Source organism: Tauraco erythrolophus, chromosome 1 (genome assembly GCF_009769465.1).
Source record: "Tauraco erythrolophus isolate bTauEry1 chromosome 1, bTauEry1.pri, whole genome shotgun sequence".
Taxonomy (NCBI): domain Eukaryota; kingdom Metazoa; phylum Chordata; class Aves; order Musophagiformes; family Musophagidae; genus Tauraco; species Tauraco erythrolophus.
The window spans coordinates 130,478,649-130,502,661 of record NC_141465.1 but is presented as its reverse complement, the minus strand read 5'-3'; the positions used below and the strand labels follow the sequence as shown (position 1 = coordinate 130,502,661).

The 24,013-nt window shown below is 42.1% G+C and overlaps 1 protein-coding gene across 1 annotated transcript in view; it reads left to right on the top strand.

Annotated features, from left to right (window-relative positions):
• Nucleotides 1-24,013, top strand: part of SYTL2 (synaptotagmin like 2) — a 50,175-nt gene that overhangs the window by 5,323 nt on the left and 20,839 nt on the right. Inside the window, exons 2-6 of the mRNA XM_086614588.1 lie at nucleotides 9,178-9,326; nucleotides 12,076-12,214; nucleotides 21,366-21,438; nucleotides 22,026-22,125; nucleotides 22,781-23,662. Of these exons, the coding sequence (XP_086470714.1) occupies nucleotides 9,178-9,326; nucleotides 12,076-12,214; nucleotides 21,366-21,438; nucleotides 22,026-22,125; nucleotides 22,781-23,662 (1,343 nt within the window). The remainder of the gene's footprint in view (nucleotides 1-9,177; nucleotides 9,327-12,075; nucleotides 12,215-21,365; nucleotides 21,439-22,025; nucleotides 22,126-22,780; nucleotides 23,663-24,013) is intronic.

Below are 24,013 nucleotides of genomic sequence, written 5' to 3'. Positions count from 1 at the left end.
GAGAAATGGAAATTAGTTGTTATGAACTGAAACCCATGTTATTTCTGTAACTAGTTCTGAAATCATATACCTGTGTCTAGTGGTTGTAGCAAGGGCTTGATTAACTTTTAACGGGCTTACTCGTTATTAAATATAACGTGCTGATGGCCAGAGTGTATATGTGAGAGCGTGTTCTTGGAGATCGCCTTCAGACAAAGCAGGGGCGCCATGTAAGTTTTTTCCTTGTGCCCTTAGTTGACTGATTTCTTCCTAGCTGGGCAGATCTGCTGAAAGAGAAGGAGCTCCATCACACTGTGAGCAACCTGGAGCACTCCTCCAAAGGAGCTTGGGGATAAGACTTTGCCTGCCTGCTGCCCATACCTCCCTGCCTTCGCTTGGTTTTATGTAGCAGTTGCATGAGATGAAAGCAGCTCAGAGGCATTTTCCATTGCCAAAGGTGGAGGGGATCCAGCATGTCAATTCAGCAACAACCTTTTTTGAAATAAATGAAATGTGGTCTATTTTTTTTTAACTTTTTTAGCTTTAGCAGTTTAAAAATGGCTTTTTTTTTTAATGCTTGGTTTAAGATGTTAATGGAACAGGACTTCTGAGACATTTTGCAATAAACAAAGTCTCAAGTGGCTCTCACAGTTGCTGATTTCTCAGGTATCTGAATACTTAAATATACCCAGATGAGAATGTTCCTCTTTGGGCTGTAATGCGCACCTATCCGGGTGGAAAAGGATAGGCTCATGTCTTCTGGATTAATTCCTCCTTAAGGACGTTGCTTAGCACCAAATGTGACTTTCCAAATACAGTTGCTGCTCAGGAAATAGAGCAATATTCTTCCCTAGCAAAAGGTGCATGCCATTATTTATCCTTTTTAGCAAAGCAAACTGACAGAAGAATGACTGTGGGTTTGGTGGGGAGGTTGGTTGTTGCTCTCCAGAGATATATTTAAAAAAAAAAAACCCACAAAACAACAAACCCCCACCCTATTCTGAGCAAACTGCTTTTTTACCTAAGTCTCAATTTGGACAGACAGAAAAATAAGGGGGTATATATCCTCCTGAAAGCTTTTCTGCATCTTCTGTGGTTTCTGCCAAGTGCATCAGACCGAAGAGTAACCGTGGTCTCAGTCCAGCTTGTGAAGAGCTGGTAAGAAAAGCAGGACCATTTTCATCTTAATTTGGTGAGATAACTGAGTTTAAGGAAGAGACCCTACTTACTAGTCTTGGTAACAGACATGGCATTGGACTATACCGGGAACTGGGCTGGTATCTTTTCTTCCCAGTATCGATTGCTACCTTGTCTACTAGTAGCAGGTGGGTTATTTGATTGGTTGATGCTTTTTTTGAACAGCTAGTGAAGCAGGGTAGACGGAGCTTAATTTGTGTGGTAGAAGAGTGTGCTTAAGGGAAAAAGTGGATACTAATAAGGCATTTTAACCTCTAAATTGAGTACGCCCTCAAGAAGTACTGTTTTCCCTACAGCACAATAACTGTCTTGGTAAGATCTCTCTATCATATATTTGTGCCTGGGACTGTGGTGTGTTACTGAGTGCCAAACTGAAGCCTTTGTCTTCAGAGTAGATTAGTCTTAATTTGTAGCTCACCTGAAATCCTAAAATACAACCCGTTCTTTAGCACAGCGTCAATCTCCCGGAGATGCTCTTGCTGGCTGTATGAAGAAAGTCATGATGCAGACTCTTCTGCTCGCTTACAGCTGCTTGAATGTGTCCTTTGGGGTGTCACTTGGTCAGGGCTGTCTTTATGCTTTGTAAGCCTACTTTTAAAGCCTGTAAAGTACTGAGAACACTGTGTTTGAGCAGAGCCTCTGAGCTAATTACATACTTTCCAGCAACCTCTCTTCTCCAGATTATTCAGGTCATCCGGTACTGCTGTCCAGGCTGACTCTGATACCAAAGATGTACTGTCACAGGGCAGCTTTTCCTTCGTGGTAAAAGGTTGTGTGGTGTGTTTGGTGTCTTTTTTCCCCATGGCAGGTTTACTTGGGTTGTGGATGAAGAGGGAGGAGCCTCTCTGCGAATCCTTTAAAACAAACAGACAAACTGAACAGTGGAAGGCTGTTACAGAAACGAAACCAGTGGCAGCTAATAGAAACTGAGGGCTGACAGACCTTGGAAGACTCCTACCTCCTGTACTCTGTAACCTCAGCAGTCTTGATTTCCTGAATGGAACAAGATTTAGCTTCTGTATAGTAAGAAATGCCTAAAAAAATTTACATATTCTGTGTGTCTGCCTAGGGAGTATCTAATTATGTTATTTATAACATATTACTTGTAAAATGAAGCTTACTTCAAACTTGGCAGGGCGACTACCAATAGGAGAATAAGTCTGAGTGCTAACTGCAGGTGATAGAGTAGAAAAGCATATAAAAAGGAAGGACTCAGTCTTCAGTGCAGAATGTATGTATGGTTTAAACGAAATATGGGGACAACATGCCAGTCTGATGCCCCACGTGCGGCCATCTTTTATGATGTATAGCGGGGTTAGTCAGGTCAGTGTGTTTCATAGACACTTGCTCAGCACAGAAGTTTGGACCATAGTTTTGGTTCCAGATTCTGGTGGAATCTCTCAATGGGCAACAGAGCTGCCTGCTTTCACTTCTTCCTCTTCAGAATCAGTTGACTTCTCTCACACCTACACAAGCATGTAACTCATTCCTTCTAATGCTCCAAGCCTGGATGTATTTGTCTTCCCTTCTGACTTCAGAATAAATGTTGGTTTGGCTTGTTAGTCCTCAAGGCTTGTGCTGACTAAAGCCTAGTTAGTTCTCCAAGAATCCAAAAGCAAGATGCTAGCTGAGATTAATCAGGGTATGGTTAGTACATCTAACACAGCCAGACTTCTGAATAGTCATAAAATGGAAGAACATGCATGACTACAAACAGAACTAGACTGCCTTTTTCTCATGTCTCCCCCTGCTTCTACCCACCCAAAACCTTGCTATCCAAAGAACCCCAACAGCAAGAATTAGAGGTGTTGCTGATGAAGTATCATGATGACAAGGATGGGAAAGGTTGCATCACCCCATTGGTTTGCTTTATTCTTCTCAGTATTGCCCTCAACCAGTTTAAAATTATACTACTTTATTGCTTAAACTAATCAAATAATAGCTGATTTTTTTTTTTTTTGAAAGTCATATGTGTGCAGCTGCCATGCAAAAGGAATAATCCATATTCCCAACTCAGGACTGCCCATTACAAATGTTTTGGGTGTAGCTCCTTAACAAATGCCAGAAGAGGCTTTTTTCCTACACCTTATCTAGATATGTGCAGAATAAAGAGGCACGCTCATGCAAAGTGGAATGTTTAAACAATTACTTGTTTTGCCTTGTAAACCTTTTATGGCTGTTTCCCACTCTCAAAGAAGAAAAAAAACCTTATCAGCAAGTCTGACTCTTATAATGTCTGGTCTAATACCCTTTTACCTCTGTTCTTGCATCAGTGATACTACAAAAAGTTTATCTTGTCTGTGTTTGAAAGGTGACCCAGAACCCAAGTCCTCTGTGATTTTTTTTGTTGGTCTAGAGTTTATGCTTGTTATGTGCAAGTTATACTTGCTGCACATAGAATTGAGGATAAATTCCTCCGTTCTCTCTTCTTCCACCTTCTCCACTCATTTGGTATTTCATCTGCAGGAGGGAGGTTTTGGAGGTGAATTTGTAGATAATGTGGTGGTATCAGGCTTTAAAAAGCCTTTATTTTGCCTCCAGTCACTGGGATGCTTTTTTCATATGTTCAGAACAGGGGGTGTGAGACACTAATGAATCTGTCTCTTTGAGCCAAACGTAGACCCTGGTTTAAATGCTTAGCTTGTCACAAGAAGTCTCAGAATGTGCTGGCACCACAGAGACTCCCCTATCCAAAAAGCTCAGTTTAAGCTGTTGGTTGAGGAATAAGGCAATAAAAGAAGTTATTAATATGTCAATTGTCACATCTTGCAAATTCTGTGGTGGTTTGTAATCTGCACTGTGAATAAGAGGGATACCGAGGAAGGAATTAGGAGACACCGAGGAGGTGTAGCTGAACGGTTTTAGATACAGGAGTGTGTTGCTAGATACTGTTGTTTCAAAAAAAGAAACAGAAGTCATTATCACTTTGCCTTAACATGCAATAATGAGCTATGACACCAACCTACAAAGCAGAAGATAAACCATTCTGAATTTGCTGATAGGAAGGTCGGCAGGGACTGATGATATCAGAGCAGATTTCCTGCCTTACAATGGTACCATATGATTTAGCCCACTATCGGATGTTCTGGAGATGGGGAGAAACAACCCTATTAATACATTTGTAGGCTTTCTGTTTTTTCTGTTTGCCTGCAGAGTGCCAGACAGTCGCTTTGTGTGCCCGTTGTAATTCTGCATGTACTTAATGCCCTGGTGGGATGAAAAATTTGTTGTCTCGCCATCAAAAATGTTTCACTTAGGTATGGTGGAAAAATCGTATGAAGTAATGGGAGAATTCAGGGTTATTTTAAAAGAGCATTTTAGTAACTATATACCGTAATTTTCTCGAGTTTAATGCTCCTATAGAAGAAACAGGCACTGGTTTTATTATAACTTTAGGCTATTTTACTCTGAAAACTGCAGCATAGGTTAACTGGCATGTTAACAGACCCCTGAAGGACCGCAGAATACATGCTTACATCATATGTAAAGCTGTGATTGCATCTTCTCCTAATTGCAAACTTGGCAACCGAGCCTGCAATCTGAATCTTAATCTGGATGCCTGCTAGTTCCTTAGTCACCAAGAGGAAAATAACATAATGGCAACTTGGTTGGCCCTTCTGTTGACTGGGGAGCTGGCATAGAATCAACTGTTGGCTTCTAACCCTGTTGTGGTGTGCTGGGAGGTGTACGTAGCAGTGGAAAACCACGGCTGTAGTCTGATTTCTCCACAGTTCCTTTCAAGGTAAACCACAATTTAAACCTAATGCCTAGCAGTCAAGCAGGCCCACACTGTGCAAGTAGTTTGATATTATTGCAAAGTTCTGCTCATAACAGAGCCTGAGAACTCACATAGCAGTGTGAAAATTCCCGTTTGTAACCTCAGCAGCTGTTTTTGCAACAACTCTCTCATGTCTTGGTGAACACAGGTGTCGTGGTTTTTTTGGACTGAGGGTCGAGACAAGAACCGAGAGGGAGCACCCACCAACCATGGTCCCGGGCAAAACATGACTCAGGCTTTCTTCATAAAACAAAACAATTTGTTAACAGTTACTTAACAGGAGACATAAGGGAACGAAACCGGTTACTTGAGAGGAGAAAAAGAGAAAACAAGGCCAGATCTTAAAACGACACCTCCCCATCCCGTTTCCTTTCGTTCCTGGCTCAACCTCCCCCCGGCGGCGCAGGGGGACAGGGAATGGGGAGTGCAGGTCAGTTCATCCATGTTGTTAACTGCCATTCCTTTCTTAAAGGAGGAGGAGTCTTTACACCATTTTTCCCTTGCTTCGGTGGATCCCCTACTCATGAAGAAAAAAAGTCCCCAAACTTTTCCAACGTGAGTCCTGCCTGCAGGATTGCAATCCTTCCCCATGGATTGTACCAGTTCGGGCTTTACCAGTCTCGGCCTCTTAGGGAGCTGCTGCCACTCGCGTCAGCGTGGGCCGTCCCACGGATTCCAGATGCCTCCACGACCTCGTCGTGCATTCCATGCCCCATTATCAACAGTACCTGGTCACGCATCCCCTGCTCCACGACTCTCCTGGGCTCAGGCATCTCTTCCCCGACGTGGGTTTCTCCACAGGCCACGAGTGGGTCTCTGCTCTGCCGAGTACACCCTGGCTGCAGGGGGGCCGCCTGCCATCTCACACCGATTTGCAAGGGAAACCTCAGCTCCAGTACACCTCCTCCTGCTCCATCTTGACTGACCTGGTCGTTGTGGTTGTCTTCTCTTAGCTCTTAATCCTCTCTGGGGGATCTTGGCCCGGTGGGCACCCTGGGAGTGGGGCGCTTACCGAGCCCCCCATGCGGCTCCCCCAGCGCCATCTTGAGCACATGGCGCCGGCCCGGGCCCGGGCAGCCGCCCGGCCGGGAGCCGGGAGCGAGGGCAGCGCCCTCCTGCTCTCTCCTCGCTCCTGAGCAAAAAGCCCTTTCCCGCCCCTTTGTCCCAACTTAAATAGGGCCATTCGCAGAGGCGCCGATTTGGCTCAACCTCCCCCGGGGGGGGATGGGACTCAGATCTGGTGGCACAGGGAGCAAATCCCCTCCCCTGCCACCAGAACACCCCCCACACACATCAAACTATCACAACAGGCTTCTCAAAAGCTCTTTTTCCCTACCAAGACATAGAACTAATTGTCTTTCTGATAATGGAAATCTGCTTCGTTTGTGTCTGAGAAATGCTTGGGAATAGTTCTAATATTTGTGTTGCTCTTAGTTCCTCAAAAGATGGGACTGAGACGCTCAATACTGCTCTTGAAGAGATGAGTAAGCCAAGCTAACAAAGGTCAAGTGCTGTCAAGGTGAGAAGGCAAAAGAAGTAGATTATAAGTCAGGTGCTGTGAGCTTTTGTCACTTCTTACCATACAGGCCCTATCAGCCAAACAGGTCATTTGTAAAGGAAGTACTAAGTAAACTGAGAGCACGTTTATACCTTCGTTAGCAAGCACAATTATCTCCCAAAGTCCAGAAGGCCTGTTGGAGTTAAGATACAGTAACTTGCAGAGGTGGGAGCGAGGTGCCTGTCATTCACTTTCAGCCCAAATGACAGCTGTGTTGGCCATGGGTGACATTTAATGAGAGTCTGGAGCTGTGACAAATCCATGCTTCTGTCTCTGTCCAGCTTACGTGATGCCAATCAGTCTCAGATCTGAGTCCAACAAGCAGGTAAGTGGGCAGACACAGCTGAGGGGCCTGGGATTCTGTCCACTTCCGCAGTGATGTATGGGTCTGAGCTGACTTGTGAAGGTCTCCTTCCACACACTGGTTTCAGTGGTTGAATATAAAGGGGAAAGGCGTGAGCAGTGTCGGGGATAAAAGGGTTGAATCAAACAGGGTGAGGGCATTGAATACTTGTCCTGTGACTCAGTACCTTCTCGCTAGAGAACCTCCCTTGGCACATGTTGTCATACTGCCCTGGAGCTCTAGCTGGGGTCAGAGCTCTGCTGCCCTGCAGACTGTACAAATAGCTGACAAGCCAGTCCCTAGCCCTAAGGAGCATCTGTTCTGAGAAGACAAATAACACATGGGAGAGAAGGTGAAAGGGAGAAGCAATGATCTGTGGTTAAAAAAAAAAAGTTCTTGCGTGCCATATTTCCACTATTCCTGCTGGCTCTGTTCATGAACTGGCTGAGCAATGAGGAGCTGGCTCACACCTGAGTAATATATTTGCTTGAGGACAGAGAGAAGCTACTGCTGTGTTGCTGCTCCAGCTTAGATGAGCTGCAGCATATGAGAAGGGCATATTTTGCCTCTAAGAGGAGCACGGAGTTCTAAGCAAGAGGAAGGGCCAAATTTGAAATAGCCCAGCAACGCCATAGACTGCTGAATTGTGGCATTAAAATTGCCAGTGGTCACCTCAACTCCTGGCAGCTCCAACTGCATGAAGCTGATTTGAGACAGAGAAGTTGTTTACACACCTAGGAGGTACAGACTGTTGACAGTACTTTCAAAAAGAAGTTTAGGTATTCAAATTCTAGTATTTCTGATGCATTCAAATAAGCCTTTTCATTTCCGGACATCCAAGGATGAAGGAGAAATTGAGTGATGGGGGAGAATGGCCTATTTTAGTGTGGAGGTTGGGACTGGCTCAGTGTCCTTTCTCTGCTGTGAATGGTTGTCTGTGCTTGACACACAAATCTGCAACCTATAATAAAAGGATTGTCATCATAGCTACTTGGTTGCACTCGAAGTTCCTTCTGAACTCATGAGCAATATAAAACTAGCATGAACCTCCTTGAGGTTGGACTAGATGATCTTTAAAGGTCCCCTCCAACTCAAACCGTTCTATGCTTGGCCATCAGTCCTGTGGAAGATAGTACCATCTCACAGCAATGTGGACTGTGGTTAGCCTTAAAACCTGAGTAACTTGATTTGGTTTGATTTCTCACTTGGGCTGTGTTATCAGCTTTGTTTGTTGAAGGAAAGGACACAAATGGAGAAGGCAGATGAAGCTTGACGTGACTTTTTTTGATTATATACTCTCTAAATCTTTGTGGTAACTTTCCTGGTCTGCAGGTTAGTCTTCAGGCCATGTATAAGCATATGTCTAATGTGTTATATGCTCAATGAGGAAAGAAAAGAACCTCTCAGCTTGCACACAGCAGCTCCTTATGCTTCATAAAAGCAGGGTGACCCTGAAGCCTGAAATAAAATTATTAAACATTTGCTTCACACTATTTAAAATGGCTGTAGTTCATGTGATGAGTACATGTGGATTAATAAGCTGCACAAACTTATTTTGTTGGTGTTTGTTCCATGTGATTCTGTCTTCCTTTGTAACTCATTGTATTCATACAAGGATTTTTTGTGTAACCTATGGAAAAAATGACATCGTTTTTCCAGTGCACTTCTGGCATGCATGTGTAAAGTAGTGCCATATAAACAGCCCGAAAAGGCATCTTCTGAGCCCTGGAACAGTCACAGACTTGATTTTGGCACAGATTTCTTACGCTGCCCTGCTAGCTTATCTCTGTTTTAACCTTGGAAAAGTGGCCTTTGGAGGCAAGCAGTCAAGATGTGCAGTTGCTGGAGACTTCTCCAGGGCTGTGTCTGCTTGAGAGTTTATCATAGCAAAGCATGTATTTTTTGAAGAGTTACTTCAACTGATGCTTTGAGGGTAGCAGGGCTGAGGCTCTTCCCTCTCCAGCTCATCGTCCTCCTTCATAATTAAATGGAAGAGTAACAGGTCAAAAGATGGAAATAGCATGCTGACAGTGTTTAAAACAAACAAACAAAAAACCACACAACAACAAAAACAAACAAAAAAACCAACCCAACAAGAAAACCCAACAAAAAACCCCAAACAACAACCTCCCCTCCAAAAAACCCAAGCAACACCCTCTTCAAAAACAAATAAACAAAAAAAAAAAACCCAAACAAACAAAAACCTGAAAAACCCCAACCAAGCAAAATTAAAAATCTGACTTTTATTCTGTTCACACAGGTAAGTAGACTCTGTGTGTGTATCTCTCTCATTTATTCTTTTTTTTTTTTTCCCTTCACCAGGCATTTACCAGAAAAAGTCAAAGACGACGTTCAGCTGAAGAACATGAGCGGGCAGTGGTTTTACGAAGCAAAGTCAAAGAGGCACAGAGATAAGATACATGGAACAGATATTATTAGAGCTTCCATACGACGGAAGCCTGCCACTCTTGGTAAGCATTTAGCTTGTATTTTATTTGGAAAGGCTGGCTCTTACTTAACTAACTTTAAACACTGTTGTCTGAAATACGAGAATAATATTGGTATCTCTACAAGCAGAAAATGATGCAAAAGAGAGATTTCCCACGTAGTTTACAGTGTAAGTTTTTGTCTCCCCCAATGCTAAGTATTAAAGGGAGAATTCTGTGTGAGGACTAGTAACAAGAGGGACTGGCTTGTGTTTATGTGTAGGACTGAAAGCCCTCTGCACTCCCGGACCGCATTCTCATCTCCGTTTTTGAGGCCCTGTAAGCTACCCTGGGACGTGCAAAGAATCAGAGATTGAGGAAATTGCTCTTTAGTATGGATTTCCAGGATTTTTGGGTGCTCAGTTTGAGACCTCTGAGGCTAAATGGTAGGCACCATGAGCTCGATTTAGTGGTCATAACTTCTGAAATACGTGTGCTGGGAGCTCTGGCAGCCAGAACTGGCACCCTGTGTCCACATAAACTTTATCTGCACCCACCACCCCCCACATCATGGTGGGTGCCTTCAAATGATCAGTTAGAAGGTTTGTTAAAGCCAACTGTGTTAATGTGCCAGGTAGCAGTTGCAGACATTAATTTAGTAGTACAGATAGGTAGTAGTATATTGTGTGTAAATTGAGTAATGTTAACAAGCTTGGGCTTGCTTGATAGTAAATATTATATTCTGAAACTCTTATTTAAAAAAAATCAGAATGTGGGAAGATCATGTGTTGTGTTTTAACATTGGAAGTAAATAGTGTTTTGTTTGGAGAGAAACAAAACAAAAGAGAACATAAAAGCTGCTCGGCTGGACCAGACCAAAAGCTGGTCTCCCCAGCACCTTGCCTGGCAGCAAGTGTAGGATCCAAGGTCAGGACCAGCCTGCAGCCAGTTGCACCTCAGACTTTTTTTAAATAGAGGAGCTATTTCTGGATTATTTTTACCATGTTAATTTGTTCAAGAAGTTCTTTAAAGCCATGCCTCTTTAACATTCACCATGTCCTGTCTTGAGGCATTTTAAAATGAAGGTTTTCCACGTAAGAAATGACTATTTCCTTTTCTGTTTTTGAAATGACCACCATTAACATTATCCCTGGGAGAGAAAGAGAACAGTCCATCTATATTCACAAAAACATATATAACATACAGGATTTTATAGACTTCTGCTATAAATCTCTCAGCATCTGACTTTGTAATCTAAGAGTTCTGGTTTATTTTGTCATTCTTTGTACAGAAAGTGTTGTTTTTCTTAGAGAAACTGACAACCATCCCCTCTTAGCCTACTCTAGTTCTACTAAATCCTTTTGGCTTAGAAGGGCAAGACTCTTACTGTTCTCACCAGATTGCACTGAAATTTGCAATCTTTATTTTTTTGAAGTTCTGTTAAGGGGTAGTGTGCTAGTGAAGGAAGTAAGGTACTTCTGTCAACAGTGTGGATGGACTATAGCTTGCTACTTTCTACAGGTTTTGTAGCTACAACTTAACCTTGTTTTCCTATGTCTAATCCTACAATGTTATAACTTCTCAGTTCCTGTATTCCCGGAGATGGGTTTGGATCATGGCAGTTTAGTCAGTCTGAGGTTACTGTGTGATGGTTTGGGGTTTTTAAGTTAAAAGAAAAGGCCTGAAATAGAAAAGAATGCTAAAAATCACAGGTATGTTGTGGGTTTGGCTGTTTTTGGACTTGAAGGTTATGAAAATGAGCTGTAAAATTCTAGCTAAATTTTACAGTAACTTATAGCTTAAAAGAAAATACTTAAAGCTATGTTATCTTAGAGGAAGGTTAATTACCCCTAATTAAGGGACACACTGCTACATTCAGAACTATGTGCAATCACTTGGTTTCAATGACTGATGTCAAGATATTTGTGCTTGCAGTTACGGATAGCAAAAGCGAGAATAAAAATCTTGCTTATTTTTTCACACTAAAGTTCTTCATTTCTAAACTGTTGGAGAAGTGCAAAAAGCAGTAAAGGAAATAATGTGAGCTAATGTGTTGACTCTGAAAGGGGTTATTAGAATAAGTTTCTGTCCCACCCCAAAAAGAAATGCAAATGTATTTGCATTCGCTGACTGAGGTGGGGCTTTTGTTTGGCTTGTTTTTTTTTTATATTTACTTTCTTAAATTCTTGTGGTAATTCTATCCATAAAGGCTTATCCACCTGCTTAAATGAGAGTTATGACCAACTTCCAGTTTACTGCTGTAGGAAGGGAATAATGGACTTGATTAACTGAACTTAACTTAACTTGATAACTTGAGGATATGGTTTAATGGGGATTAGGGATGGTTGGACTCGATGATCTCTAAGGTCTTTTCCAACCTAGAAATCTATGAAATCTATGAAACTTCAGCATGTTTTCAGTTTCCTGTGGTTTAATTGTTTTTGTTTCCTCAGGACACTGAGGTTGAATTTTCGATGTTTATCTAGCTGCAAGAACTACAGGATCAGTCTTTACCAGGGTTGTTGTAGAAAACTTCTCCATTTAGGATCACTTTAAGGTCTAAAGCAAATGTACCTTAAGTAGTAGAGTGAAGTATTCAGGGCAGTATGTGACATTTCTAGTAGCATTACAAAAAAAATATTCTTCAGAAGGTACCAGATATACTTCTGGTAGATTCAAGAACAGTGGGCTTTCCAAATAACTATAGGACTGAATGCAAGTACTTGTATTTCGCTCCTTAAGAAATCCTGTATGAACATATGGGAGACAACAATATTCTCATTTCATGTTTTAGCTGAAGTGAGTCATAACAAATCAAACAAAGCAAAGAACAGCTGGGTGAGCAATGTTAATAAAGAAGCCTTTGTGCCACCAGAACTACATGGCATTGTGGAACATCAAGAAGAAGAAGAAGAACTGAAGTCTAGTCCGAGGTAAACTGCCTGTTTAATCTCACTTAGCATGTATATATCGGGACTGGTGAATTTGTGAGCTGTAAGTTCCATCCAAAATATTGTACTTGCCTCTTATTTCAGAGGTCATCGAATGTTCCCTCAGAATCACCCAAGGAATCCGTGCATGCGATAGAGTGACAAATCATAATCACGCGTTGTTAATTGTTCTGCGTTCAATGTAGAACAATCTTTGGCTTACCTCGACAAGGAAAAAGTTGCCAATGATGTATAGAATGGTCCCACACATGTTCTCATGTCACAATTTAGTCTGGCTGCCAGAAGTGAGACCAGTGTTTTCTGGTTAGAACCACTGGCAGTTACTAATACGGAGACAATAATCTCTGCATCTTTTCATTCAGTCACTCAATGAGATCAGACTATTGATTCAGCCTGAATTTTAAACTTGGATCATAGGAAGAATCAGAGATTGAGAAATTGATTTTTAGAATTTTCCAGATTTTTCGGTGCACAGTTTGATGTCTGAGACACCTTTTTTTTTTTTTTTTTTAAAGAGATTAAATGTATTTGAGGTGGAAAGAACCAGAGTCTTTGGGTACTTACAGAAAAGAAATATGATTCTACCACGAAAAATAAATGTCTTTTTGGAAGAGAGAGGCTCCCATTCAGAGTAGGGCAAGACGATCAGCTTGGATATGCCTGAATGGCTATTGTTGTTGCATGAAAGCTGGATAAGAAATAGCTTCTGAACTGTGGAGGATTTTATATTCAATAACTCTACCTCAAGTCTGTAAACATCCCAAACAGCTCCACTTCACTCTGAAATATCTCGAATATATTTCTGACAGAGAAATCTTATCTTTAAAACACCTACATGTAGTAATTTGTTGGCTGAGTGAAGAGCTTTCAAAAAAACCTGCATTTGAAGAGGAAAGCGCTGATCTCCTAGCTAAGGTGACAACAGGTGGAAATGAGTTGTCTTTAAATAGCCAGATTCCTCAACATCGTTGAGGAAACAAGAACCAGAGTGTAACACAGATGGCTATTGTTTGTGCTATCAGGGAACAGGGTGAGGTACGAGCCAGAGTTACTCCTTAGGTTCACTGTTTTACTTCTGGTTGTGTCACTGATCAGCTCTGTAACGTTTCATTTTCTTGTCTGTCTTTTAAGTCCTTCTCTATCTGTCACCTGTGTTTTCTTTGCAGCAGGGCTTGTCTCTTTCTATGCATTTCCATCTTAAACTTTTGTGGTCTGCAAACTGGGCATGCACGCACGCTCACGATGAATGGCACCAAAGGTTGGTGTAAGTCTTAACGTTAATGGTCGTTATTATCCTTTATGTATCGTTATCAATGAACTCAGAGGGCTATCTGCATGTGAAATTGTGCTGGAAAAGCTCAAATAAACTGCATTGTTACAGACTTCCTGAAAAATGAAGTTGCGCAATAAGGAGGATAAAGGTTGCTTACAACAAGAAAGAGCTTATCTTCCCTCCCCTCCTGCCACTAGTTGGCTGATAATGGTGACAGAGTTAGTTGTTACTGAAAGTAGTCTTTTTACAGGTGGCTTTTACCTTCAGGAGGTTGTTATGGAGTTATTTCTTTATGGGTAGCACAAGACATGCTGATGTTTAACATATCTCTTAAAATATTTCACATGTCATCTTGCGCATCAGGAAAAGATGATGATACATTAGAAGAAGCACAGCCTTATAATGTCATTCTCACCATAACAACTCCACAAACCGTGTGTGGTTGCTGGAGTAATACATTTCATAAACTGCCAGGGCAGCCTCTTCAAAAATATGTAACGTAACAATGTTTAAGAACATGTAGACAGTGTGTTTGGAATATGACTGACCTGATTGTGGTCTTTAACTTGAGGTGATTTGGTGACTTATTTCAGGTCATACCCATGCGAAGCTTCATGATTATTGTCCAGGACCTTCTCCTGGCCTTTACTCCAAAATGTGCCAGAAATTAATCAGTCTATATGCCTTGTTCATGTGTGCTTACATTCTCTCTGATAGTTCAAGATCTTCCTGTTAAAGCAAGCTCACACAGACTAGGATTTATAAGACACTTGGATTCTATAATATGTGGGCTGGACACTGACTTGCATTTGCTTTACATAAATATTGGTTAGATGTCTCAGATGATTGGCTTCTAAAATGTGAAAAGCTGAAGCAAGTGAACGTGGCGGGACTATGTGCAATTCATTGCTTACGATTTCAGAATGGGCTTATTAATGGGCCACAATGATGATCCAGTGGCTGGAGCACCTCTGCTACGAGGACAGGTTGTGGAAGCTGGGATTGTTCAGCCTTGAAAAGAGAAGACTTCAGGGGGACCTAATAGCTGCCTTCCAAAACCTGAAGGGAACCTACAGGAAGGCTGGGGAGGGACTTTTTACAAGAGTGTTCACTGATAGGACAAGGGGAGATGGGTTTAAGTTGAAGGAGAAAAGATTTAGGAAGAAATTCTTCAGTGCGAGGGTGATAAGACTTTGGAATAAATTTCCCAGAGAGGTTGTGGATGCCCCCTCCCTGGAGGTGTTCAAGGCCAGGTTGGACAGAGCCTTGAGTAGCCTGATCTAGTTGAGAGGCGTCCCTGCCCATGACAGGGAGGTTGGATTAGATGATCTCTAAGGTCCCTTCCAGCCTATGCCATTCTATGATTATTTCACTATGCCTGAAATGAATACACACCACATTGCATGTGGGAAATCACAGGAGGCGCCATATCATGGAATCATAGAATGGTTTGGGTTGGAATGGACCTTAAAGATCATCTAGTTCCAACCCCCTGACAGGTTGCTCAAAGCCTCATCCAACCTGACCTTGAACACTTCCAGGGATGGGGCATCCACAACTTCTCTGGGCAACCTGTTCCACTGCCTCACCACCCTCTGAGTGAAAAATTTCTTCCTTAGATCTAATCTAAATCTGCCCTCTTTCAGTTTAAAGCCATTGTCCCTGGTCTTATCACTATATACCCTTGCAAAAAGTCCCTCTTAAGCTTTCCTGTATGTTATTAAAATACTCCTCTTTTCTGTTCTCTTGACACTGGACTTTGAAAGAAACTTGTCTGACATGTCTGTGGGCCTGTCTGTAGTGGCAGAAACTGATCAGGAATTCAGAGGAAACAATGCTGGGAAAACAATAACCCTACCAGTTGGGGTTGGAAGGGAAAGCCTAGACACTACAAACATTTAATTTGGTTGATAGGGTAGCAGAGCCGCAAGGAATTAATTTCTGATGACTCTTTGTGCTGCAGTGCAATAGTCTGGACAAATAGGAGGATGAAGCAGAGTATTGTTCTGGAGCTTGGGACGGCGAAAAGCGAGTTAACAGCTTCTAGTGCCCAAATGCTGTCAATGTGCGCTGGCAGCCCAGAAAGCCAACCGTGTCCTGGGCTGTATCAAAAGAAGCGTGGCCAGCAGGTCGAGGGAGGTCATTCTGCCCCTCTACTCTGCTCTTGTGAGACCCCACCTGGAATACTGCGTTCAGCTCTGGAGTCCCCAACACAAGAAGGACATGGCGCTGCTGGAGCGAGTCCAGAGAAGGGCCACAAAGATGATCTGAGGGCTGGAGCACCTCTGCTATTGAGACAGGCTGAGAGAGTTTGGGCTGTTCAGCCTGGAGAAGAGAAGACTCTGGAGTGACCTTCTAGCAGTCTTCCAGTGCCTAAAGGGGACCTAGAAGAAAGGTCGAGAGGGACTTTTTACAAGGGCGTGTAGTGATAGGACAAGGGGCAATGGCTTTAAACTGAAAGAGGGGAGATTTCAATTAGATCCAAGGAAGAAATTTTTTTACATTGAGGGTGGTGAAATATTGAAACAGGTTGCCCAGAGAAGTTGTGGCTGCCCCGTCCCTGGAGGTGTTCAAGGCCAGGTTGATGAGGCTTTGGGCAACCTGGTGTAGTGGAGGGTGTCCCTGCCCACGGCAGGGGGTTGGAACTAGATGATCTTTGATGTCCCTTCCAACCCTAACCATTCCATGATTCTATGCTACATGTGGTTTAGGCGCTTGGAACATTTAAAAGTGCTACTTTAAGAATAGGTTTGTGGGAGCTTTGGGGTTTAGATTTTTTTACCACCTTTTTTATCACCTTCTTCCTCTAAGAGTAGGCTTCAGTCCAGCACTGGCTTGTAGGCTTTGCATAAACTGAACAACTGCTAACCTGAGGACTGGGGCCAGAAGATATGTGGTTAACAAATTACTTGCAACTTTTTTGTTCTGAATTCTATTCTTGAACCAAAACAACTCTTACTGAATGTGAAGAAAGTTCTGTTCTGGTAGATCTCAAAGAGTTGTGGTCAACGATTCAATGTCCAAGTGGAGGCCAGTGACGAGTGGTGTTCCTCAGGGGTCAGTACAGGGACCAGTGCTATTTAACATCTTTGTTGGTGACATGGACGGTGGGATCGAGTGCACTCTTAGCAAGTTTGTTGATGACCAGCTGTGTGGTGTTGTGAACATGCTGGAGGGAAGGGATGCCATCCAGAGGGACCTTGACAGGCTGGAGAGGTGGGCCTGTGAGAACCTCATGAAGTTCAACAAGGCCAAGTGCAAGGTCCTGCACGTGGGTCGGGGCAATCCCAAGCACAAGTCCAGGCTGGGCAGAGAATGGATTGAGAGCAGCCCTGAGGAAAAGGACTTGGGAGAGTTGGTGGATGAGAAGCTCAACCGGAGCTGGCAATGTGCGCTGGCAGCCCAGAAAGCCAACCGTGTCCTGGGCTGCATCAAAAGAAGTGTGGCCAGCAGGTCGAGGGAGGTGATTCTGCCCCTCTACTCTGCTCTCGTGAGACCCCACCTGGAATGCTGCGTTCAGCTCTGGAGTCCCCAGCACAAGAAGGACATGGAGGTGCTGGAGCAGGTCCAGAGGAGGGCCACGAAGATGATCCGAGGGCTGGAGCACCTCTGCTATGAAGACAGGCTGAGAGAGTTGGGGCTGTTCAGCCTGGAGAAGAGAAGGCTCTGGGGTGATCTTATAGCAGCCTTCCAGTACCTAAAGGGGCCTACAGGAAAGCTGGAGAGGGACTTTTTACAAGGGCGTGTAGTGATAGGACAAGGGGCAATGGATTTAAACTGAAAGAGGGGAGATTTAGATTGGATATAAGGAAGAAATTTTTCACTCAGAGGGTGGTGAGGCAGTGGAACAGGTTGCCCAGAGAAGTTGTAGATGCCCCATCCCTGGAAGTGTTCAAGGCCAGGCTGGATGAGGCTTTGGGCAACCTGGTGTAGTGGAGGGTTTCCCTGCCCATGGCAGGGGGGTTGGAACTAGATGATCTTTGAGGTCCCTTCCAACCCAAACCATTCTATGATTCTGTGATCTGTTTGCAAACTGCTGAGGGTCAAATGCAGCCCTGGGGCTGGTTCAACTGCTGTTGAGTCAGGGTGCAACTATATCCTTAAAATTAGCATAGTGATGTTTGTCCCCACACCCCAAATATTCCATTCAGCAAAGAAGCTACGAAACATTTTTTTCTTGGGTGTTATATCATGAGATCCTTTTCTGGCATACCGTAGCCTTTACAGGCCAGGTGTGTCAGGTGTCTTTGAAGGTGTGACTTTGCACAGAACCAGTTTTCACAGAGTGACTCAGACTGTCAATATTACCTCTGCTCAGTGATAGCATCTGTCTATGTACTGGATCTCAAAAGAGGGCAATGTTAAAGGGCTTTCTCTTTCAAATTAATATTTGTAGGCTTTTGTCTTCACTAGGCTAGGAAATATCCTTAGCCTACATTGAACAGGTGACAAGTGTGGGTCCTAGAGTTCTGCAAGGTGAAAATTTGCACAAAAGCCCCAGTTCTTATAATCCATGTAACTTTTCTGGAATAATAGGGGTGCTGGGATATCTAGATAAGGACATTTTTGTTGAGTACAGGTAAATCATAATAGCTTTACTCACACCAGATTCTCTATCCTTTAGGATGAGCCCAGGAAAGCTTATTTGTTTGAATATTTCTGGGTAGACCATATTGACAATGCCTGCAAATCTAAAACCCCTTTCTCCAGTGCTGCTCCTGCCTCCACCTTGTTGCCCCTTGATTCCTGTCCAGTGCCGTCCAGTCTGTGTGGAGTTTGGGCCTTCATTGTGGTTCTTGGCACTTTGCTTTGCTGAATTCCAGTGCAGGATTTTTTTAAGCTGGATGCATTAATCAGTTTGGCTTCATACCTTCTCTTAGATTAGCGTTGTGAATGCAGCAAATCTGGGAACTCTTTGTTCCGTTTGCCTATCTGTATGGCTTGAGGGTAAACTCATATTTTCAGATCTTTTGTTGTGAAACTTAGTTGTAGGATCCTGGGTGTGGTTTTTTTTTTCCCCTCTACCTTATGTTTTCTTTAGAGCAGGATTTTCAGTATGTAATGCCAAATTAAAGTTAATTATTCTATATTAAGTCTGAAATAGCATTGCATTAAAATATTGTGGAATTGTATGCGTGTATGTTGAATGAGACCTAAAAATTTACCTCCCCCGTCTATAAAAACTGCAAACAGAAGAATGTCTTATCAGTTTTCTTGCTACCCAGGGTATGTAACAGTATTTTCCTTGTTTGAAATGAGGGAAGGGTTGAAGCATTCATGACCTAGACCTTTAAAAAAAAAAAAAAATTAAGAAAATCATGTTTGTCCTGTTGGATAGTAGATGGTGTAGATGAGACACAAAGTGAAGGAGCACACGGGTGCTCATAGAATCATAGAATGGTTAGGGCTGGAAGGGACCTTCAAAGGTCATCTAGTCCAACCCCCCTGCAAGGAACAGGGATATCTCCAACTAGATCAGGTTGCTCAGGGCCTCGTCCAACCTGGCCTTGAACGTCTCATAAAAACAAAAAGGCAAACTCAGGTGCTTACAAAAGCAAGAACATAAACTCCAGTTCAGCAGAATGAAGATTCTTTAAATATATCTATTTTCAAATTTTTTTTTTTTTTAAGTATTAGAACTAAGGTTACAAACTGTAATGTGGAATGATATTTTTTAAAACAAATTTGAAGTTGCAATATTGAGCTCTTTGAGAACTAGAATTTTTTTTTTCTTACTAGGATCAGTGTAGGGTGAAAAGAACAATAATAATGTTATACCAGGTGTGTGCATACAAGAGGCTGCTGCTGCAGTCAGTGATGAAATATAAGAACAGTTTATTTTTTTCACCCATGAGAAAAAAATGTTTCCATTACAAGATCAGCACGTACCTTAAGTTTGTATCACTATGCATGATGGTGTTTCTTAACGGCAGTGTTGAACCAAAAGAGCAAGGAGGAGATAGAGGATTTTATAGCTCACACTACAACTGGAATATTTTTCCAAGCCTTATGTTCAGGCTGCTCATTACTGTGTCATCTTATCTTCTCTGTAATGATGTTTTTCCATTTCTAAAATGGGAGAAATGTCACTTCTCAGACACACTTAGCAGTCCAGAGGCCAGTAGCCTTTCAAGGGTGGCTGCCAGACTTTTTTTTTTTCTAAACTTTTGAGTTTAACTATACGGAAACCTGGAGAAGATGGGAAAGTTTTCTCTCTTCAGCAAGGCAGTGTTTTGTCAGCTACCTCAGAGAGATCTTTTTGAGGAGGCAGCTCCTGTTTGAATCTGGACCTTGATGAAAGCTGTGGGCTGTTTTCTTGTCCTAAGATACCACATCTGCCCTCAAAAACATTGTCTTGTGGATCTACTACTTGCCAGTCACTATCTGAAAGTCTTTTCACCCATACCAAAGATCACTGACCAAAGAAATACTCAGTATCAGAATCTCCTTATACATCTATATTGCAAGAAACTGCAGGAGTTGCTTTTCTTCCTAGCCTGAGGTCATGTTTCATACCTGGACAATGTACAATTTTTCCTGCCTTGTACTGTTTCCCCCACCCCCAAAATCATAAGCATGTAAGTTAGTTAATGCCAGCATTTTCTATATAAAGTTAAGGTGCTGTATGTGGTTGTTACATGAATTGTAGAATGGTTTGGGTTGGAAGCGACCTTAAAGATCATCTGGTTCCAATGCCCTGCCATGGACAGGGACACCCTCCACTACATCAGGTTGCCCAAAGCCTCATCCAACCTGGCCTTGAACACTTCCAGGGATGGGGCATCCACAACCTCTCTGGGCAACCTGTTCCAGTGCCTCACCGTCCTCAGAATGAAGAATGTCTTCCTCAGATCTAATTGAAATCTCCCCTCTTTCAGTTTAAAGCCATTGCCTCTTGTCCTGTCTCTACATGCCCTTGTAAAAAGACCTGGAAGTGCTTTCCTGTAGGCCCCCTTTAAGTACTAGAAGGCTGCTAGAAATTCTCCCTGGAGCCTTCTCTTCTCCAGGCTGACCAGCCCTAACTCTCTCAGCCCATATTTAAATCCAGATCTAACTTTCATCTTCAAAAATCAATACTTCTTTTAGTATCTGAGATGTTTAGATAATCAGATTTTTATAATTTGAGTTTGTTTTGGAAAAAAAACCCTTGCATCATTCTGCAGATAGATGAAGTATTTCTTGATATAATGTAGAAGCTGTCGCTTCTGGCTGTTCTAATTTCTCCTTACTTGGGTTATGCTTAGTCAGGATCCCAAGTAAAGTTTTACTCCACTTGTACTATCAAAGTACAGATTTTTATAGATCTTAATTCAAAGAATAACTTATAAGCTGTACCTCTGAGGGGATGTGGTGTTGTCTGTGACATATTACATCTTTGCTATAGTGGTGATGGGATTCCTCTGATTTTTCTGACTTGGACACTTTGCAAAAATCTTTTTTTTTTTTAAATCAGATTTTGGCACGTTCCTCCACTTCGATTTCAGTCCTAGAAGTATAAATGTAGGACAAGGGTGGAGACAGCAACACTGATTGTTTGGAGAGTAGCTATATTTACATAAAACTTGCTCAAAAATCTAAAAGACATCAAAAATATGTTTTCTGTCATGCCAAGTAGAAGTTGCATTGAATTCTCTGACAAGCAAGGAAATTTTTGCAAGGAAACAAAGCAGCAGGACTATGACCTTCCTATGGAAAGGAGAGTGTTTGCTTCTAAATCTGAGCAGAACAGGCTAAATGGAAAACTTTAGGTGCCAGGAAGTTATATTCGAGTATGTGTTAACGAATCTCTGTTTTGCTTTTTGAAAAAGGCTTAAAGTAGCGTCCTGTTTGCTGAAGTTGTTGTGTGCTTTTTCTTTGCAGTTCTAAACCAATAACCTCTTTGTTAGACAAACCAGAGCAAAAGCCTATGAAGGCAGCAATCTCACCAGTGAAGGTATGGTTGGTATTGAATATAGCAGAAGTTATCCTCTACATTTTGTGTGTTTCTTTGCTTCAGTGCTAAATATAATTAAAGATCTGAGGAAGAAAGATAATAAGTTGGAAAAAAGTATTTTTTTTTTTGTTTTGAAGGGAAATGATGGAAACCACTAAAAGTTCAGTGCTGAAGTGCTGTTACAGCTGTAATCAGTCCCTGTCTGTGCTTGACATTGTTTCTAGTCTCTTCAGCCACTGAAAAGAATTGTCTTGCTCTGTTCCAGTGTCTCTAAAGGCACAGAAGTAAAGGTAAAATTATTTGACCTGCAACAACTTGGGGTTTTCAAGTGTCTTTTAAGTGGTGGCTTATCCCTGGTCTTGGTGACTGCAAAAAGAACAGGACGAGGCTGTCAGCAGTACTTCTGATAGTTCCCTGGTTCATATCGTTTAGGGTTTTTGTCATGAATCCAATTGTAGAGGCACGCTTTCGGATTCTTTGCTGACAGGGTAGTGAGGCAGAGGAAATCACTGCACTTTCATTTATTTTGTCAAGACTGTACTGATACAACAATTTGACTGCAATTATATTGTTAATTCCTTTTTAAGGAAAGGAGAAATCCATTTAATTCCACTGCATCAGGTGATAACTTGAACAGTGGGGAAGCAGAAAACAGACCAGCCATTCTACCTCAGCTATCAAATAAGGGTAAATATACTTATTTAGCATATGATTGTGAATTTCTTTGTGGTTTCTATGGAAATAATTTTTACTTTCATTGCTTTTTTCTGTAAGACATCAAAACCTGTTTTATCTTAACTACTTGGAGTTATCAACTAGTTTGTTTCAAACCCCATGTAAAACACATGAATATACTCAGGAAATGGCTGTGTACAAGACTGAGGGGATTTTGCTTCCTTTCTTTTACTCACAGTTCTAGTCAGCATTAAGCACTCCGAGAGGGCTGTTTGCCTTGAATTGCTCTTAAGAGAACAGAGAATTTTCCTCAAATTTAGTATAGCTGTCTTTATGACCGTCCAGTCATTGCTGCTATTGGCTCAACAGAAGAAGCCTAACTCTTTTGATCTTTATTTTTTCCCTTTGTTTTCTCAGCCCTGCTTAGTTTTGAATCCTCCCTTTCCTGCAGTATAAGAAAAAACTGCAGGATTTTCACCTGTTAAAACTCTGTTACATACAAATGAAATCAACACCTATGTTGAATTTTGTCCTGTGTTTTACTTCAGGTGTTTTTAATAAACCAATGCAATCACTGCATTCTAGATCTGCATTGTGTCACACCCCTCTGTTTATGCAGGTGAACAAATCAGGAGTTTACATGATGTTCTCTATATATGTCTTACAGAAATTTTGTCACCCTCGAAAGAGAGCCAACCTAAACAAAACTTAGTAAATGATGAAACGGAGAAACATAAGAAGCCTTCTGTAGAACCCACTGATGAATCACAGAAAGGACTAGTTAAGCGTCCTGTCCCAAGAGCTAGAAAATTAATTCACAAAGCAACAGATCCTGTGTCACAAAGAGAAGACTTTGTTCCAAAACCAGCCAAGCAGACCGAGAGGATGAATGGCGTTGGTACACCACCCAGGGGCATTCTGAAGCGCAGTTCAAGTTCAAGTTCCACTGACTCAGAAGTTCGTGTTAGTCAGATGTTAGATGTTCAGAAGAAGAATGGTCTTCCTACCACAACTATTTTCGAAAGGGAAGCTGAGAAGAACTCTCTTACAGAAGAAGTGGAAGACTCCACACAAATTTCACTGGAAAAACTAAAGCAAGTGAGGTTCTCACCTAGCACAGGTAAAGGAGAACCTCTGCAAAGCTCACAGCTACACCATAGTAGAGAAGAAGGAGAGTTTGGTTTGTTAGAATCTGATGAAATAAAGAGTAGTGGAAATGATACTGTTAGATCAGATTCACTTGGGAATAAGCAAATTTCTGCTGTAAAGCCTTTGGGAACCTCTTCTTCAGCTTTACAAGGAAAAACAGTAGATGGCTTACAGAATGATACATTAGCATCTGGTCCTCGTGGCACTAACAGATCAGTCTTCCTGGTTAATGAAACCTTGCAGACAAAGCCAGTTGCTCCTAAGAAACTTGAAACTCCACAGAAGACCCTCAGCAATATCCCGCCAAATAGCAATAATGAACTGAGTGTTGATGAGACACGTGAAAATAAAGCCAACCGGTTCTTGAGCCATGAATCCAAGTCACACAAAAACTTTACTGGTAAGAGACTAGCAGGAGTGAAGAACATAACGCAATAGCACATAGCATGTATTCATTAGTGTTCAAATCACTTGTATCTGAGAGATAACAGCTAGGAAACAGAAACAGTAGTCGTGCTACATACTGCAGAGTTAAAATCTAAGCCACTTTTTGAATTTTAGTGCTCTAATGTAGTTGATATTTTTAGGTGATCTTCTATTGGTATTCTTCAGAAATTTACAATCAGATCAGAGCCTGGATAGGCACCTTTATTGTGGATGATGAAGGTGAAGTGATGGTATTTGGATAAAATTCCTGTCATAAGGCCTGGTAGATCAAGCTGCATGGGAGCTGAAGAATTTTTGGGGTACT